At 40.4% G+C, this 19,234-nt stretch overlaps 1 protein-coding gene across 3 annotated transcripts in view; it reads right to left on the reverse strand.

The window, feature by feature from the left end:
- PAPOLA (poly(A) polymerase alpha) overlaps positions 1-17,830 on the reverse strand; it is a 64,156-nt gene extending 46,326 nt beyond the window's left edge. For all 3 annotated transcript variants that reach the window (XM_023205586.2, XM_023205588.3, XM_023205587.3), the window contains exons 1-2: positions 17,605-17,830; positions 239-412 (exon numbers count right to left, since the gene is read on the reverse strand). In XM_023205586.2, coding sequence (XP_023061354.1) covers positions 239-412; positions 17,605-17,612 — 182 coding nt within the window. In that variant the 5' untranslated portion in view covers positions 17,613-17,830. The remainder of the gene's footprint in view (positions 1-238; positions 413-17,604) is intronic.
- Positions 17,831-19,234: the final 1,404 nt, after the last annotated feature.

Genomic DNA, 19,234 nt, shown 5'->3' on the forward strand with positions numbered 1-19,234 from the left:
GCGGAGGCTGTGGTGAGCCAAGATCGCACCATTGCACTCCAGCCTGGGCAACAAGAGGAAGACTGCCTCAAAAAAAAAAAAAAAAGTTTTCTCTCTTAAGTATCGCTCTTCTCCAAAAGATATATAGATCTGGGCAAACAACCCTGGCCTTCTGAGTGAGTACAGAACGCCTCAAAATCAGTTTATGTTAACATTAATAAAAATTTCCGAGTTAAAAAAATATAGAATATCTATTTACCTGCGCTGCAGTTCCTCTTCCTCTTCAAAAACCCCAAAGGGTTTCAATGTCTCAATTAGTTTCTGTGTAAGTATGCAGTCAGTCTCCTTGGGGGCTGCTAAGCTGATAGGAGAAGTAATGCCATAGTGCTTCTGTGGCGGCTGTGTTTGTTGTGATCCCTGTGTTGTAACTGGACTATAAATAAAATTGGATAAAGTTACTCCCAAAAGAATTCTACAATTTGAAACAAATCAGCATGACCAGAAAAACTAATTTAGTAACACACATTTCTAAACATGATTGGTTCCCTGCAATACCCCCAAAATTTTTATGACAAAAAGTGACCAAAAGCAAGTGACCAAAAAGAGAAAATTCTACCCCAAGGATTTTAACTCTGTCACTACTTAAACACCTAAGTTAGAAGCCAGACCAAATACACTGCTAGAGAAAACACTATCCAGAATACAGTAAACTTCTGAAAAATTTCACTGCTTGAAAATAAGCCAAAATCTGTTTCTTAAACATTGATAAACATGCTACAAAAAATGTTATTTTACCAATATAAGACATTCCCCAAATGAAACCTGGCATCTGACTCACAATGAATGAAGTTCATAGATAATGAAGCAAATAGCATAAACTTAAACAAAATTTGAAGGGAAAAAACTATATTCACCCTAGGCTTGTTAATGATCTTTTTGAGAGATTTACACTTCAATAATGATGCTAGTCTAAAAGGTTTCTTTTACACACACACAGCTACATTTTTATCCATTTTAAGATAAGTTCCAAATTTGTAAAATGGCATAGCATGCTTTAAATGCTTTGGAAATAAATTTGACTCAATCTTTTTTCATAATTTTTTTCATTAAATTAACTTTAAAAAGTCAACACAATATTTTTAAACTAACAGTTGAATAACATACAAAACCAAGTATATGATAAGGAAAGACCCCAAATCTGGATTAGTTATTTCTCCCAAATTCCATTCCTTAAGAAATTAAGTGTTTAAAGGCCAGGTGTGGTAATCACACTGTAATCCCAGCACTTCAGGAAGCTGAAGTGGGAGAAAGGCTTGAGCCCAGGAGTCGAGGCCAGCCTGGATAACACGTTGAAACCCCGCCTCTACTATAAAAAAAAATATATATATATATATATATGTATTTTACACACACACATAGCTACTTTTTATTTTTTGAGATGGAGTCTCGCTCTGCCACCCAGGCTGGAGTAAGTACAGTGGCGCGATCTCAGCTCACTGCAACCTCTGCCTTCCGGGTTCTACTAATTCTCCTGTCTCAGCCTCCCGAGTAGCTGGGATTACAGATGCATGCCATCACACTGGCTAATTTTTGTATTTTTAGTAGAGACAGAGTTTCACCATGTTGGCCATGCTGCTCTCAAACTCCTGACCTCAAATGATCTGCTCCCTTTTGCCTCCCAAAGTGCTGGGATTACAGGCATGGGCCACCAAGCCCAACCACAGCTATTTTTTACCAAGTTCTAAATACAATTTCTACTTTACGTTAAAGTGTGATAATCTACATAAGCAATAAAGTGCTAAATCTAAGAATGCTATACAGATAAGGCTTATGATGCATTTACTGGCCGGGCGCGGTGGCTCAAGCCTGTAATCCCAGCACTTTGGGAGGCCGAGACGGGCGGATCACGAGGTCAGGAGATCAAGACCATCCTGGCTAACCCGGTGAAACCCCGTCTCTACTAAAAACACACAAAAAAACTAGCTGGGCGAGGTGGCGGGCGCCTGTAGTCCCAGCTACTCCGGAGGCTGAGGCAGGAGAATGGCTGAACCCGGGAGGCGGAGCTTGCAGTGAGCTGAGATCCGGCCACTGCACTCCAGCCCGGGCGACAGAGCGAGACTCCGTCTCAAAAAAAAAAAAAAAAAAAAAAATGATGCATTTACTACACAAATCCACTGGGTTCTGGTCTATACTGCGACTGCTAGACTGTTCTGTAATTTGTCTTGTGATATCAACACAGATCTAAGAATGTCAGGAAGCCCAAACTGCATGTTACTAATTAGCTGCTGGACTGCGTGTCACCTGTTTACTGTTGCCTGGTCTAGTTACATACTGTCTTAATTTTAATTCAGATTTTATAACAGCATTTACTGAATAAATATGAATCAGACATATCTCTTGCAGAAATTAATTCATGTTAGATCGTTTCCTCCTGCCCCTTTAATCTAAGCTGCACAGCTACTCGATATTATGTTAATCCACATCAGCACTAAGCATTTGCTGAAGACTTGCCCAAGCATGGTGTCTCACACTTGTAATCACAGCAAACTTTGGGAGGCGGAGGAGGGCAGATCATTTGTGGCCAGGAGTTCAAGACCAGCCCAGCCAACAAGGCAAAAACCCATTTCCACTAAAAATACAAAAATTAGCCAGGTGTGATGGCATGCTGTAATCTCAGCTACTCAGGAGGCTGAGGCAGGAGAATCACTCTAACCCAGGAAGTGGAGGTTGCAGTGAGCCAAGATCATGCCACTGTACTCTGGCCTGGGCAACAGGGCAAAACTCCACCTCAAAAAAAAAAAAAAAAAAAAAAGTATTTGCTGAAGACAAAATGAAAATGTTCTGTTTTCTAATCGTATGTAGCATCTCCTAAGGTTAAAATATACACATGAAGTATAACTGAATTCATAATGTCTTGGTCATTACACACAGGTTTTTTCCCCCCTAGTTTTATTGAGGTATCACTGACATACCAAAAATACTGAACGTCATTAATGTATATAATTTGGTAAGTTTGGACATATGTGTACACTTGTAGTTCCATTAGCATCATCAAGGTAATAAATACATCCATTACCTCCAAAGTTTCCCTGTGTGCCCCTCTGGTTTTGTGCCGTAAGAGCACGGAACTTGAGATCACTCTTAAATTTTCAAGGGCACAATACAAACCATGCTTACCACCTATCCTAACGTAATTGTATTATCTTGTGTTATTCATTGCTTCATGAGTTTTTCTTAATAAACTACAGTCCTTCACAATTATCCTGGGATTATGAATGCTTTCATAAATGATTTTAACATGAGTAAAGCCAGAAAAAAAAAAGTGTAAAAACTTCATTTTGTCTAGGCTAGATCTGGTTCAAGCAAGGAGAGCTTGTAAGTCAAGTATAAGCTGAAATCGTATTTTTGTAGCCTCAAGCAATAAATCTCTATTTTTGTTTTGTGCAAGTAATATGTTTCTCTGCATTCTTTTCCATTCTCAAGGAATTAAATTCATTACCAGTTCAGTTTGGATCATTAAAAAAACAAAGAGTATCCACTGTAAGATTCCTCTATCTTTCCCATTTTTTTCTTATTCAAATCTTCAGACTTTCATTGTCACAATAAACAACGCTTGGAAAGCTCCTATCTACTTTAACTTTCTCACTAGAACACTAGAATACAGGCCCTGATTTCTAAATGTGCACAAGATTTGCTCAGCCTAATTTGAAAAAATATTGATTACACTAACATTTTGATGGGGAAATAAATCATATGCAAGCTGGAACTTTTTATTTACTTTATTCCAAATGTAGGCACATCATCCAGCCTCAGTATTACTTTGTGTCAATATAAAACCACATGTGTTCCACCTAATTCAAGAAAGAACATATATGGGCCAGGCACCGTGGCTCATGCTTACAATCCCAATGCTTAGGGAGGCACAGCAGGGAAAAATCACTTGAGGTCAGGAATTGACCAGCCTGGGCAACATAGCGAGACACCCATCTCTATGAAAAATAAAAATTAGCTGGGCTTGGTGGCACAAGCCCGTAGTCCTCCTAGCTACTCAGGAGGCTGAGGCAGGAGGATGGCTTGAGCCCAGGAGTTTGAGATAGGAGCCCAGGAGGGAGGGAGGGAGGGAGGGAAGAAGGAAGAGAGGGAGAGATGGAGGGAAGGAGGGGATGGAAGGGGAAGGAAGGAAAGAAAGTAAAGGAAAAACTATGTAACACAGACCTAGCAAATAAAATAAAAAATGCATACTCTGAAATTTACAAGATACTTGTGTATCCAATAAAAATGGCTCAGCATGAGCTTAAGGAGCTAGACTAAGAATTCCAGACTCTCAGATATTTCAAATGTCCAAAATGTCCAAAGTAGAAACATTAAACATTATAACACTTTAAATGAAAGTGAAGATTTTCCATTTAACATTAGAAATTAAGTAGAATGATAAAACAGTTTAAGAAATCCTTTTGTTGCTGTACTCCTTCCAACAAAACAAAACTATATACTCTAATATTGGGCAATTTGGAACGTAAACCTCCAAAGATTAAGGATTCTTCTGCCTTATATATGAACTGACACTCTCCTGGAACCATACACCAGACAGCTACCAACCAAGAATGCAAAGTTCTTCCTCCCATTTTTGAACGCACTAGACATCTATCTATTCTAGAAACATTTTACCAGTATTTAATTTTCTTCAGATACTATTCTACTTTGAAAAATAAATTTATATAATTTATGTAACACAAAAACGAAAAACACAAACCAGACCTATAGCTGCGGTATCTGTGATTCCTTAAAATGTCTTCCTGGTTTTTAAAATCAAGAACACTGTGCTTTGCTTGAGCAACTGGTCCATTTTCATCTCACCAACATAATTAGTATTCACCTTTAGGGTACTGCCTGAATTTTTACAGTGCAACTGGCAGACATCTATAAGCTCTCTACTCTATAAAAATACAAAAATTACTGTATTTCCTTAAGAACTACTTTTAGTAACCTAATTTTTTGCTCCATTGTGTATCTATCCTTATTCTTCCTTTTCACCCACATCTAATGCAAACATCTTGCCAGTTTTTAATATTATGACTAAAACATTCTTAAAAGTCTTCATCCTTTCTGGATCAGAGTTACACATAAATACATACCTACATATAATAGTACATATATGAATTCTGCCCCCTCTCAAAACCACAAAAGGCAGCCAAACACTCCTCCCCTATAAACACACCTTTTGTTACTGGTTCAAGGTATTGTATAAAGAATTTTCAGAACTCTTTACTCCTTAGAATATGCGGAGTTTTCTTTATAATATTTAAATTATTTTCATCAAGGCAAAGTTCACATAGAACACATGCCTTTTAATTGTTTTAGCATTCTATATAACAATTCCTTTTCAACTATTCTAGTTCTGACTCTTGGCAATCTTGGTTCCAACTCCTTTCCTTCTACTCCTTTGTCACATGGTTCCACCAGGCATACTACTACTAAACATGTCTTCCTAAAACACAACTGTATACTAAAAAACTGTAACTTCTGGTAATGGCATTCAAGACAGACTACAAAGTCTGATCTCAACTCAAAAATAATCTGATAAAAAAGGGAGAAAGCAAGCCTGATTCTACTTCTGCTACTTGTCATATTACTCTGGTTTCATTTCTGCCACTAGTTATATTATCCTTGGTAAGTTGCATCTCTGTGGATTTACCTTAGAATTATTATATCTCTTCGTTACTTTGGATAACAAACTAGGAATTTTACAACTACAGCATATAACACTAACGAGCAGTTTCCAAATACGAAAGTTTTTAGACCAAAGCTGAGACAGAGGTCTTTCTTTTCCCCATTCAGGGCTGTCAAGATGACTCTAATTAGGATAAATATCTAGGAACTTAGAATAGTGACATTTTTGTTGACTGTTGGCTGTTTATTTTGGCGGGATATTTGTTTCAAAAGGTTAGACATTCAACTTAACTAATACATACAATCTCAACTATCAAGAACCACCTTGGTACACCAGTTAGAAATCTAATGCAAACAGTACAAGTTCCTATGATTTGTTAACTGGAGTTTAATGGTCATACATTCAAATAGGCAAAGTATGATCATCTTTGCACATATAAAGATCCCATTTTAAGTCAGTGAAGACAACTATGAAATACTCGAATGGCCTTGATTGCCCATAGTAAAATCTAAAACCCAGATGCTATTTCAAAAATATTTAAAAAGTATAAAGGCACTAAAAGATAAAAAACATTTTCAGAGCCTTAGTCAAGCAAGACACAAAACGCAAAAGCCATAAAAACAGGTTTACTTGTATCAAAATATTCCAACTTTTATATAGTAACAATATAGCACATAAGGAAAGTTTAAGCAAATGATAAAAGGAGAAAATACATGCAACTTATGTCAAAACAGCAATAGTCTGAATACATAAAGACTTCTTCAATCAATTTTTTAAAAAGTTTCACTGCATATCAGGGAAGCAAATTAAGACAACCAGATTAATGAAAAACAAAATTTAATATATGTGGTAAGAATGAAAGACCAAAAAACCTCCACTGTTGGCAATGGTGTAAAAAAAAAATGAGCCCTTATCCATCACAATGAAAGCAAACTTGTTACATCATTTTAAAAAGCAATCTGGTATTTATCAAAACTAAAAATGCACATACCAATTTTAAAAGTTTGTCTAGCAACTTTATCTCCAGCGATCTATTTATTATAGAAATACTAGGACAGAAATACTAGGGCAGAAGGCTCAAACTGAAAGCCCTGAAGTTGGAAGACATATTGTCTTTAATCACGCATTTTTAAACTATAAAATACTACATAAAAAGCTAAATCCCCAGGCCTGGTGCAGTGGCACAGACCTGTAATACCAACACTTTGGGAGGCTGAGGCAGGAGGATCCCTTGAGTCCAGGAGTTTGAGACCAGCCTGGGCAACATAGGAAGATGCCATCTGTACAAAAAGTTTAAAAATCAGCCCGCTGGAGGGGCATGCACCTGTAGTCCCAGTTACTCAGATGGCTGAGGCAAGATGATCTCCTGAGCCCAGGAAGCTGAGGCTGTAGTGAGCTGTGATCACACCACTGCAATCCAGCCTGGGCGACGAGACTCCATCCCCCAAAAAAGCAAAAAACAGACAATAAAAAATACATAAATTTCCAGCCACTCCTAGAGTATGGGTGCAAAGACTGGAAGACAGACCAAAATAGGGACCCAAATTCCAGCACAACAGAAATAAGCTTGAAATGAGCAGTGTCTATGCCAGGGCTATCCCCTAAAAAGGGAGTTTGTTTGGTACTTAGTTCATTCATTTGTAAGTTAACTCTCTTGATCTCATAGGTTCTGGAATTTGAACCTTTCTCATAGAACTAACACAGAAAGGTATTCAAGGTTGTTCACTAAGCAGAGTATGCAATGGAGTAAAACTGGAAACCACCTAAATATCCATCAATAAAGAACTGGTTAATTACAGTACATGCTTACAACTTAAAACTATGCCAAAATAAAGAAATGAGATAGTACATGTAGCAGCATGTGTATCAGGACCAAAAAAAGTGGCAGAATATAATTATGATCATAGTTGCCATCTACTGAAATTTCAACATATCCCACATATTAAGTCAAGCACTTTATTCCTAAATTTTTCTAACAATTACTATTAAACTAAGAAAGAAGGCTTGATTAAGTTTACTGGACCAGAATATGAACCTAGGTATCTGATTTCATAGCCTATAATAATCATCTCTATACTGAGGCACCTCTGTACATCATTTACAATATGTAGTCATACAGATAGAGTTTTATTTTTTATTATTATTTTTAGAGATGGGGTCTTGCTCTGTTGCCCAGGCTGATCTAAACTCTTGAGCTCAGGTGATCCTCCCTCATAGCTCAGATTACAGGCATGCACCATGACACCCAGTTATTTTTTTTTTAACTATTTGTATATTACGTCTATAATACATTCATAGAAACACAACCAAGCAGAATTGAGACCATAATATTTTACCTTATATTTTATAAACTTGTTTCAACTTGTTAAACTATTTAAAGTAGATATTAACAATCTTGCAAAAGTTGAACTAATTCTACCATTCTAATTCTACCCCAACTAATTCTACCATTCACCATTAAATTAGAATAGTTATAGTAAGGAGGCTAAAATCACCCCCTAAAATGGCAGGTAGGGGCACCAAACAAATCCTCAAATTAAAATAATTTGCTTTTGGTTATTAGCTAAAAACTCAGTTTATGCTAATTAAAACACTATTTTGTGAAATAAACCAAGATTTTTTTAAATAGCTTTTTAGTGCAATACTCTAGAAATAGTAAATCCAAAGCAAATATTGCTTCATTTATTGCTCCAGGAAGCTGCTAGGCCAACCAAGGTTATTAAACATCAACTCAATTTTCCTAAAAGCACTTTTTTCTCATCTACCTTTTGTCAGAAAGTACAGTATTTATTAGGTTGAAATGTACCAAATTCCTAAATATGCATAAAAGACAATGCTAAATAAAATCAGAAATACAAAGATGCTTAAGGTAGTCTCTGTTTTCAATGACAATCTCAAATTGAGTCTGGGATTCAGATCCTTAAACAAGTCCAAAGTAGAAGCTTGGGAAAAAAAAAATTAAAGAAACAAAGATAAAATCATGACTATGCCAGAAGGTTAAGGTGTACACAGTAAATGATCGGAAGGAAGAAGTGCAATCTAGACAGATGACTACTAACACACAAAAGGACAGAACATCATATTTCCATTGGTGTTTTCCTCAAACAGTTACTGTTTAAGTACTTTGCATCTCAATTTAATTTTTTTTTTTAACACAGTCAGGGTCTCACCATGTTGCCCAGGCTGGTCTCAAACGCCTGAGCTCAAGCAATCCTCCCACTTTGACCTCCCAAAGTGCTGGGATTACAGGCATGAGCCACCACAGCCCGCCTGTGTCTCAATGTATACAAAGCTCATCAGGCACTACTGATTAATCCCCACCTACTGATAGTAGGCATTTGGAAGAAGTTGTGGCCCATGATATTAACAGAGTCAACTGTCCCAATTCATAGCTACTACTTAACAGAAAATGCTTGATGATGTGCATGATGGAGTTAAAACTGAAAACCAAACTTGCTAATCTTGTTCTTTGGAAGCCATTGGAGAGACTGCAGTAACTGACAGAAGGCACAATTCCCCACAGTACCAGGTGCTGCTGAAAGGTCTCCACCTTAACGTGCTCATTCAAAGGACATGAACAGAAAAGACACAGGGATCTCTCTAAGTATCTCACTGTGCATTAAATATTAATTCTGAGCCAAAATAATACAATCTCCTTTTTAACAAGGTATGCAGCATATAAAGATAGTAGTTTAGAGGCAAGAATATTGCCAAAATAACGTATATGCTAAGAAATTAAAAGGCTGGTTAAATGGCCCACCATAAGGTGTTCTGTGTAAGTGGTACTAAAAATATTTAGACCCCACTATATTCTTAAAAATGTACTGCAGGTGGGCCATCCAGTCAATAGTTAGTAAAGCAGTAGCAGAGGCTCAAAGATGACATAATAGTTTGTTTACGCTCAAGGAGAATAAAGCATGTATGATAAAGCCCAAGGCCAAACTGAAAATTCAAGGTTGCTTATGCACAGAAAGGGTACTTGCTATTCAATTCCTACAATAGCCAAGTTATTTTTCCTCACTTCATAAGGGTACTTCCAACTGCCCCTTTGTGCACAAGTGCATGTATTCGTGTGTGTATGTCCCTCTCTCTCATATGGCTAGGAGAAACTTAAAAAAAAAAAAAAAAAAGTTGAATTGTGCACTCCTACATCAACTTACCAAGTACAACTTGAAAATGAAAGAAATGTAAATTTAATAAAGTATGAAACAGGACCTGAAAAAGTATGAAAGAGTGTGAAAATGTATCAGAAAATAGTCAAAATCACAGTAAGTCATAGTACTACAGACACTAATTTCAGGAAATGCAATTTAAATGTTTCTAAGGATCAAAATGACAGAAACACTGTACTTGATCAACCCCAAAATTATAAAAACTGCCATAAAATGCAAGAAGCCAATTTCTGGACAAAATATAGAGGGAATACAAATTTGAAAAATAATTATGTAACAAAAGAGAAAGAAAGAAATCTAACAGAATGCCTCTATTTTTTCTTCCCAAATCCTTAAGTTTCCACAAATGAGATTGCTATACAGTTCAGCAGGCCTACATACAATCCAAAGATTAAAAAAAAAAAAAAAAGGCAACTCCCACAAAAGGTACTGGCCACAAAGTGGGGTCTGTAAGTGGCAAATCTGTGCATGGCTTTAAATAAGAATATACACACAAATAAAGTCACTAAAAGTATAGTCGTGTGCCACATAACAGCATTTTTCAGTCAAGGACAGACTACATATAGAACAATGGTCCCGTAACACTATAAGACCGTATTTTTACTATTCCTTTTGTGTTTACATACATTTAGATACACAAATGCAGACGGGCGCAGTGGCTCAAGCCTGTAATCCCAGCACTTTGGAAGGCCGAGACGGGCGCATCATGAGGTCAGGAGATCGAGACCATCCTGGCTAACACGGTGAAACCCCGTCTCTACTAAAAAATACAAAAAAAAACTAGCTGGGCGAGGTGGTGGGCGCCTGTAGTCCCCGCTACTCGGGAGGCTGAGGCAGGAGAATGGCGTAAACGCGGGAGGCGGAGCTTGCAGTGAGCTGAGATCCGGCCACTGCACTCCAGCCTGGGCGACAGAGCGAGACTCCGTCTCAAAAAAAAAAAAAAAAATAGATACACAAATGCTTCCTAATGTATTACAACTACCTACAGTATTCAGTACAGTAACATGCTGTACAGGTTTACAGCCTAGGAGCAACAGGCCGTATCACACAGCCAAGGTGCATAGTAGGCTATACCATTTAGGTTTGTGTAAGTACACTGTTTTCCACAGTAAAATCACCTAACACATTTTTTCAGAATACATCCAATCATTAAGCAACACACAAGATCTCAGGTTCTATAGCATGTTACATTCTGTGTATACTACAAGTATATACTATATGTTACTTTCATTTATATACTTTCATATGTATTTTTCACTATGTAAATACTTTGAGATTTAAATGTTATACACACAAAAAACTTGAGCTTGAAAATTATTTCTACTTGAAACTATATAGAGATTCCAACTGGCCAGGCATGGTGGCTCATGCCTGTAATCTCAGCATTTTGGGAGGCCAAGGTGGGATTGTTTGAGCCCAGGAGTTTGAGACCAGCCTGGGCAATGTGGCAAAACACTCTCACACAATAAAATATACAAAAAATAGCCACATGTGGTGGTGCATGCCTGTAGTCCCAGATACTCAGGAGGCTGAGGTGGGAGGATCCCTTGAGCCTGGGAGGTCAAGCCTGCAGTGAGCCATGATCGCACAACTGCATTCCAACCTGGGTAACAGTGACACCCTGTCTCACAAATAAAGACTCCAACTGAGCTAACCACACATGGTTCCCTACAGTGTCCACAGGAAATGGTATAGTGTACTGGAATGAGAATGGAACATGGAATCCAGAGCTGATTTAAGCCCCAATCTACAATTTAGTACCTTTATGACCTTGGTCAGGTATTCTTTTGAGCCTCAACTTTAACCAACTTTTAGGGGAACCAATTACCTCCTATAATGTTGCTGCTTTGTAAATCATAAACTGGCATTGTCCGATTATTTAAAAGCTGCTAGGTAATTAGAACCCTGAACATACAGAATAAAAGAGATACACACACCCTCCCAAAATGAGAACTAGCTAAGAAGTCAAATGGTCTCATTTTACCTGAAAGAAGCTAGCTTTATAAACTTGCCTAGATAAAACTAAAGATGAAATTTAATTGTAATGTTAACCTAAAGTTGACTTAGTTAACCAGGAATAGAATGTTCTGATGAGTCAAAACATTTTTAAAGTTATCAAGCCACAACTGGCTTCTGCCTTAAGAAGGTGAGGAAAACAATCAGGGATAGGAACTGAGTAGGCTCATAAATTTACTCAACTCCCATACCTTGCCTTCCAACTTCTCTACCAAAAAATATGGACTGAAAATATGTTTCAGGTAAAACACCACATCTCAAAACCATAATCAACATTTACTGAGCAGCAATTCACTATAAAAACTCCAAATTTTAAAATCTGAGAATCAAAATCTCACAGTTCTGTTATCTTTCCTAAAGGTTATCTAATACATTGTTTTTCACTGACAACAACAAAAAAATTTTATTTAAATCACAGAGGGTTGGGGTGGAGTGGGGTGCATGTCCATCCCCAGACAGTGTTCAGAAAACCACCAGAGACCGGGCGTGGTGGGACTGTAATCCCAGCACTTTGGGAGGCCAATGCAGGCAGATCACCTGAAGTCAGGAGTTCGAGACCAGACTGGCCAATACGGCGAAATCCTGTCTCTACTAAAAATACAAAAATTAGCCAGACGTGGTGGCACAGGCCTATTATCCCAGCTACTTGGTAGGCTGAGGCAGGAGAATTGCTTGAACTTGGGATGTGGGGGTTGCAGTGAGCCGAGCTAGCACCACTATACTCCAGCCTGGGCAACAGAGCAAGACTCCATCTCAAAAAAAACAAAAAAACACCAGAGGTGCTGCATGGGCAGCTCACACCACCACTGAAAAGTCTACTTCATCTTGGGGCAGCTGTTCTCAATCAGGATTTCTCAAGTTTTCAAACATTTTGGTCTCAGGACCCCTTTACAACTCTTAAAATGTACTGAGCACTCCAAAGAGCTCTTACTTACATGCATTATGCTTACCAATATCCACTGCATTGGAAATTATAACTGAAAACCTTGTAAAGTATTTATTCATTTAAATAGCAAGAAACTCATTACAAGTTAACATGCTTTAAAAAACTGTTTTCCAAAACAAAAAATTTAGTAAGAATGGCATGCTTTTGCATTTCTGTAAATCTCTTTAATTCTGGCTAAACCAAAGATGGCTGGATTCTCATAGCTGTTTCTGCATTCAATCTGTTGCAATAAATTGTTCTAGTTGAAGCATATGAAGAAAACTTGGCATCAAACCAACATTATAACTGTTTCTTTTTGTTTTGTGGAGACGGCTATGTCACCCAGGCTGGTCTTGAACTTATAGGCTCAAACAATCCTCCCACCTTGGCCTCCCATAGTGCTGGGAGCAACATTGTAATTGGAAAAGAGCAGTATTTAGTCTTTTCAATTAATTATGGGTAGTCTTCTTTGATACTACACCAGAACTCCCCAAGTGGTAGTTTTGCAAAGATTAGTTACAATATGAAAGTTAAAACCCTATTAATAAACCCTCGGTACTCTGTTGCATTAAAATCTGGTTTGCCTTGCACTCTGACTGTACCCTTGAATGCATATATGATTTTATTACATCACAAATGGTCATTTGGAAAATATGGGTTCACTGAATTATACAAGTCTACCAAATATTAAAAAACGTTATTTTTTTAAGCACACATTATACAGCATTGAAACTACATGCATTAATCCACCAATGTCAGCAGAAACATCTTTTAAGTATTGGGAAAAACTGTCAAGCTCATGATGGAAAAGCAAGCTTTCTAAAATTCTGTATTTTGCTTGAAAGCTCAAATTTTTCACTAGCCAGGAATACAGTCAGTTGTTTACCTTGAAGTGACAGACTCGCTTTATTCTCATGTAAGTCTCCTAAATACTCAAATATGAATATCCACAGTTCATCACTTGTTCTTTCAGATAAAAATGGAGCTCCACGAAAACACCAGCTTTAGCTCACAAATTAACATACAAGTGCTCCTCAAAACCACCATTTTACTCCCCAGTATACAGCTTCACAACTACTTTCCATGGTCACAGTACATTAAAAAGATAAAGTGTCAAGATTTGATAAAATTAACCTCCTTTTACTGTTTCATCAAAAGCTTTTTTAAACTATGAGTGTGCAGTCTTTAAGAAATAAAATGTCGGCTGGGTGCGGTGGCTCCCGCCTGTAATCCCAGCACTTTGGGAGGCCGAGGTGGGCAGATCATGAGGTCAGGAGATGGAGACCATCCTGGCCAACATGGTGAAACCTCGTCTCTACTAAAAATACAAAAATTAGCTGGGCGTGGTGGCTGGCGTACACCTGTAGTCCCAGCTACTCCGAAAGCTGAGGCAAGAGAATCGCTTGAACCCGGGAGGTGGAGGTTGCAATAAGCCAAGATCAGGCCACTGCATTCCAGCCTATCGACAGAGCGAGACTCTGTCAAGAACGAAAGAATGAACGAATGGACAGAAAGAATGAACTAACAACAGCAAGAATGGAGGGAGGGAGGGAGAAGGAAATGACTATATACAATACCGGATCTCTGCCTTGATTGTTCCTATGATGGATACAGCATTTCCCACCACTGCTTTTGCACTATAAGTACAAATGTTGAAAGACAAAACATCTCAGTAACATGAAAACTGTTTTAACATTATATACTCTCTTTAAGATCTCGGTGGTCCCCCTCCCCAAGCATCCACAGATCACGCTCTGGGAAGCACCAAACATCCACCAGCAGGTACCGGTTCTGCTTGTTATGGTGATGTAAAACTACTCCAATCCCCTCTTTTTTGTGCAGCACCCGCAAATATTTGAGAGGAAAGCTAATGTCTCACCTAACTCTTTTTGGTAACTTCGACAACATTCTATGCATGAAGCATATAATGCTACTGATACTGGTTACTCTTACTTTACACCTTTTTATCATACATCTGATACTCAGAACTGAGCTGATGCCAAAAATATCTGACCAACACAGAGTAGGGCAGAAATACATCTAATTTCCATAAGGGCATCACACTTTTTGTTAATGCCGTGGTTCTCAACCAGGTTTTGCACCCCAGGGCACATCTGGCAATATGTGGAGACATTTTTGGTTGTCATTACTGGGGAAATGGAGGGGTGGAGCTCCTGGAATCCAGTAGGTAGAAGCCAAGGATGTTGTTAAACAAACTACAATACACAGGACAGGCACCTGCAAGGAATGAATCTGGCATAAATGTCAATAATGATTAGGTGAGAAACTCTGTTAATGGATCCAAAGACTATCAACTTTCAGAAGCTTTACCACCATAGCTCTTAAATCAGACTATAATCTTTTCAAAAGTATGTTTTTAGCTACATATGAAATCTAGACAAAATATGGACACTTGATCAAAATGTTCTGTAATATCCTAAAGTTCGATAATTTTGATTTAAATTCATTCTGACAACTCACCAAGGGTCCATGCCCCAATGCCACTCACCCATCCAAATTTAACATTAGGACAGGTGTACCAAAAATGAAAGTCAAACACAATATAGCGGGGAAATCACAATCCATCAAAAAAACAAAATTTATGACAGTGTGACAGCAGTACATGAAAAACCAAGCAAATTCATGAGGAAGAAGCCCTGTTTTTCTTTAATTCTTTGGTCTCTCTACTGTTCACTATAGTAATTATGGTATACTTAGTTTTTGAGTCTCGCTTTGTCGCCCAGGCTGGAACGAAGTGGCATGATCAAGGCTCACTGCAGCCTCGGTCTCCTGGGGCTCAAGCAATCCTCCCACCTCAACCTCCCAAGTAACTGGGATTACAGGCATGAGCCACCACGCCCAGCTAATTTATGTGTTTTTTTGTAGCGATTAAGTTTCGCTATGCTGCCCAGGCTGATCTCAAACTCCTGGCCTCAAGCGATTTACCTGCCTGGGCCTCCCAAAGTGCTGGGATTACAGGCGTGAGGCACCGCGCCTGGCCCCGTCTTCCATTTTACACACTTGAACGAACTCACGAAGAATCTGAAATACCTAAGGTCTTTCACAGAAATGTATACCTTCCCTCTTCAAAGAATGCTGGGGGAAAGTAGGTATAAAAGGACTTTTAATTCCTAGAAATAAGACACAAAATTACTTAATGTTGTTTCTTCATTGAAGCCTTTTAAGGTGTACATCTATCATTTTTAATGCTAGTATGATTATAAGAAAAAGAAGTCCCTTTTCAAAGACAGCAAAATGTTAACTGTTAATAACGCTGTCATCACATGACATCACTGCAAACATTTATTTCCTACTGAACTGAGAACCACCACAAAAATCTTGCTTAGACTCAGTTCTCCTAGGGTGTCTTATCATTCCATGAAAGGGAAAAAATCGATAAACAGAAACCATGCAGATTCTAAGATTTTAGACATGTATAGTTAATTAAGTCTAACAAACGTTTTCATCACAGAAGTAATGTGATAAACTTAATAACGTTAAGGAGGTGGGTGGGAGCCATGAAAAATCATTTTAAAATACATAAATTTCGATAGAAGTCATGAGGGTCTGTGTCAAAGTTAAAGTCTCGCCTGTAAAGAAACACATCGACACACACACATGTAATTGTAAAACTACAATCGGTGATTACGTGCAAAAGAAATTAAGAAATTATCCTTACTTAAAAAAAAAAAACAGACCTGAGTTACTACATTCGACGTCTAGAAACCACAAAAATCTTTATCCTGAATTTAACCAAAACTTTGACTGTCAATTACATGTTGCGTTTCGAGGCTAAGATAAAGAAAACTCGGTCCCTGGTCTCAAAGAGGCACTCTTACGCTTCAATCTTCAAAAATGGAAGAAATGCGGTCTCACTATCTAGGCCTCTACAATGCTGTATATTTGCAGAAAAAAAAAAAATCCGTAATCTACTGGCAATGAGCTGCCAAATTATATCTCATTATCAGAAAGGGGGAGGGGAGAAAAAAAACTTTTTAAAAACCCTCTAAGAAAAGAAAAACGCGTAGTGGGATTAGAAAGCATAGAGACTAGCTTTAAGCCTTACAACCAGGAAAAAAAAAAAAGTATCACCCAGAGACAGAGAAAGAAGGAAGCAGAATGAAACCCGGTTACCCCATCAAAACAAAACAGGGAAAGCAATACAGAAGTCGTTCCGGAGGAGGGCACCCTGGGAAGTGCCCCCTTCCCCGACCGACCGTGAATGCTAGGGAGGACTGGGGCGGAGGTGGAGGCAGGGGGACTCAACGCTCAAAGCTGGGCTTTTAACTCGTGCTCCTACATTCAGACAAGGTCAGTGGAAAGGAGCTAACTCTGGCGCACAACACAGGCATCTGGAAATGGAAGAGAGTGAGCAAGCTGAGGCAGACCAGGAACAGAAAAGCAACATCGAATGGGCCCGAGGGGCGCCGAGAGCGAACCCGAACCCCAAGTGCTGATCCCGCGTGGAGCAGGGTCTCGGTTCCCCGCCGCCAGGCAATGTTTTGTTTTGGGGTTGTTTTGGTTTTCTTTGTGGATGGGGCGGAGAAGCTGGAGTGGCCGGGCTAGTTAGAGGTTCCTCCAGCTCTTCCGGAAGGGGAAGGCCCCCGGCCCGACGGCAGCTGACCCAGCCAGGAAGAGTCGGGGGACGCGGGAACCCAGCACACGGGAGAAGTGCGGCGGCGAGCGGGCGAGGAAACAGGAAGGTCCCCAGTCCTGCCTGCCTCCTACCGGGGGGAGGGTCGGGCTCGCGTGCCACCCTCTCCGCCTACCCCTTCCCCTTCCCGGACGCCCCCCAAAGGCCCAGCCGGCGAGCGAAAGAAAACAGAATACAAATTACTTACAACGGCATCGTCTCCTGCGCCGGCACCGCCCAGTCACTTCCCCCCCGCAACCGCCGCCGCTGCCGCCCTGGGCATGATCCACTGAGGCGGGAGGGAGGGGGGGGCCTGCCTCAGCCCTGGGTCCAACCCCTCTCCCGCACCGCTCCCGCCGCTTTAAGCGCTTCTCCTCCTTCCCCTTCGTCCTAACATGGCGCCCGAGCGCTACCACAGCAACGTTCTAGAACTGCTGACGCCACCACGCACGCCGTGCGCGCGCCTGCGCACCAGCGCCGTCCGCCGCGAAGCCTCACGGGAAGCGGAGTTTTTACGGCCGCCGGCGGCCGGGCAATTACGACGCCGGTCTTCTCACGCTTAGTGGTGGGTGTCAGATGATGGAAGGGAACGGTCAGGGAGGCTCCGGGAGGTGAGTTGTGCCTTGGGCGGGGACGCTTTCATGGGCAATGCGGCGTGGACGGCGCAAGGAAGAACCCGGAGAGATCCCAAGCCCACGAGGCGCCGCTTCCGGCGCACTGTGAGGTCCCACCTTTCCCGCCGCCTGAGGTCGCGGCGGCTGCTTTTTCCTGGAGCGGCGTCTCTGAAAGCGCTGCCAGGGGGCTGAGGCACCCACGCGTGCACCGTGTGTACCCCACAGCGCGGCGCTTAGAACGACTCGCATGAGTCGCTGCCTTGGGTCGGAACCGGTTACTCAGCCGCTTCGTACTCGACTGCAAAGTAACAAGTACTTTACCGGGCAGCGGTGCCGGCCGCGTGTGATACGGCGAGAGGTCTTATCCCAGAGCCGAGGAAAACATGTCCCCAGTACTCCCTTTCCCTCCCAGACTGCATCCCACCCAGTGGACCCAGATGGAGTTTTCCGTCTGTTTTAACACCAGTGTGTTCCTGATGCCTGACCCAGGCGCTGAAATATTTGTTGAGCTTATAAATGTGTAGGTTAGGACTGTGAGGACAGTTCCCGAATTCTGGAACACGGGCTGATTTTACTTTTGAACAAATGCTGCACTGTAACTTCCTGACAGAGCTGACCTGTTTTATAGGAACATCAATGGCAGTCACCGCTGGCATTTTAGCAAAGGCTGTCTTGGTCGTAATTTTCCCTTGACTGTTTCCAGCCCGTAATCTATCTCAGGTGGGACCTGGAAGTCTACCTTCCCGCGACCTCTGGGCAAAAGTGTGAGAAAGTGTTTGAGGCAGAGCCTCCTCTCTCATATGCCCTCCATCTGCGAATTAGAACGAATTATAAGTTCTACGGTGTCACATAGGGGGTTAGTGGAGAGGAGGAGGGAAAGAATAAAATACAGGACGCTGCATTAACCAAAGTTTTAAACTCTAATAATACGCATCTGTGAGTCCTCAGGAAGTTTCACAAAGGCTTTCCCTTTTTTCACAGAATGTCTAGTAGGACTAGTGACTCCAAGTGGGAAAAGCGCAGGACCTGTCCTTAAACCTGCCCTGTCCATTAGGTAGCCCCTTGGCCACTTAGGGCCACTGAGCACTTGAAATGAGGCTAGTTCGTTTAGGATGCACTGAAAGTGCAAAATACGCACGGGTGTCAGTTCGAGGAATGTGAAATACCTCTCTGATCACTTTTTGTATCGATTGCACATTGAAATATTTTGGATATATTGCAGTA

The sequence above is a fragment of the Piliocolobus tephrosceles genome, chromosome 6 (genome assembly GCF_002776525.5).
Source record: "Piliocolobus tephrosceles isolate RC106 chromosome 6, ASM277652v3, whole genome shotgun sequence".
NCBI classification, from domain to species: Eukaryota; Metazoa; Chordata; class Mammalia; order Primates; family Cercopithecidae; genus Piliocolobus; species Piliocolobus tephrosceles.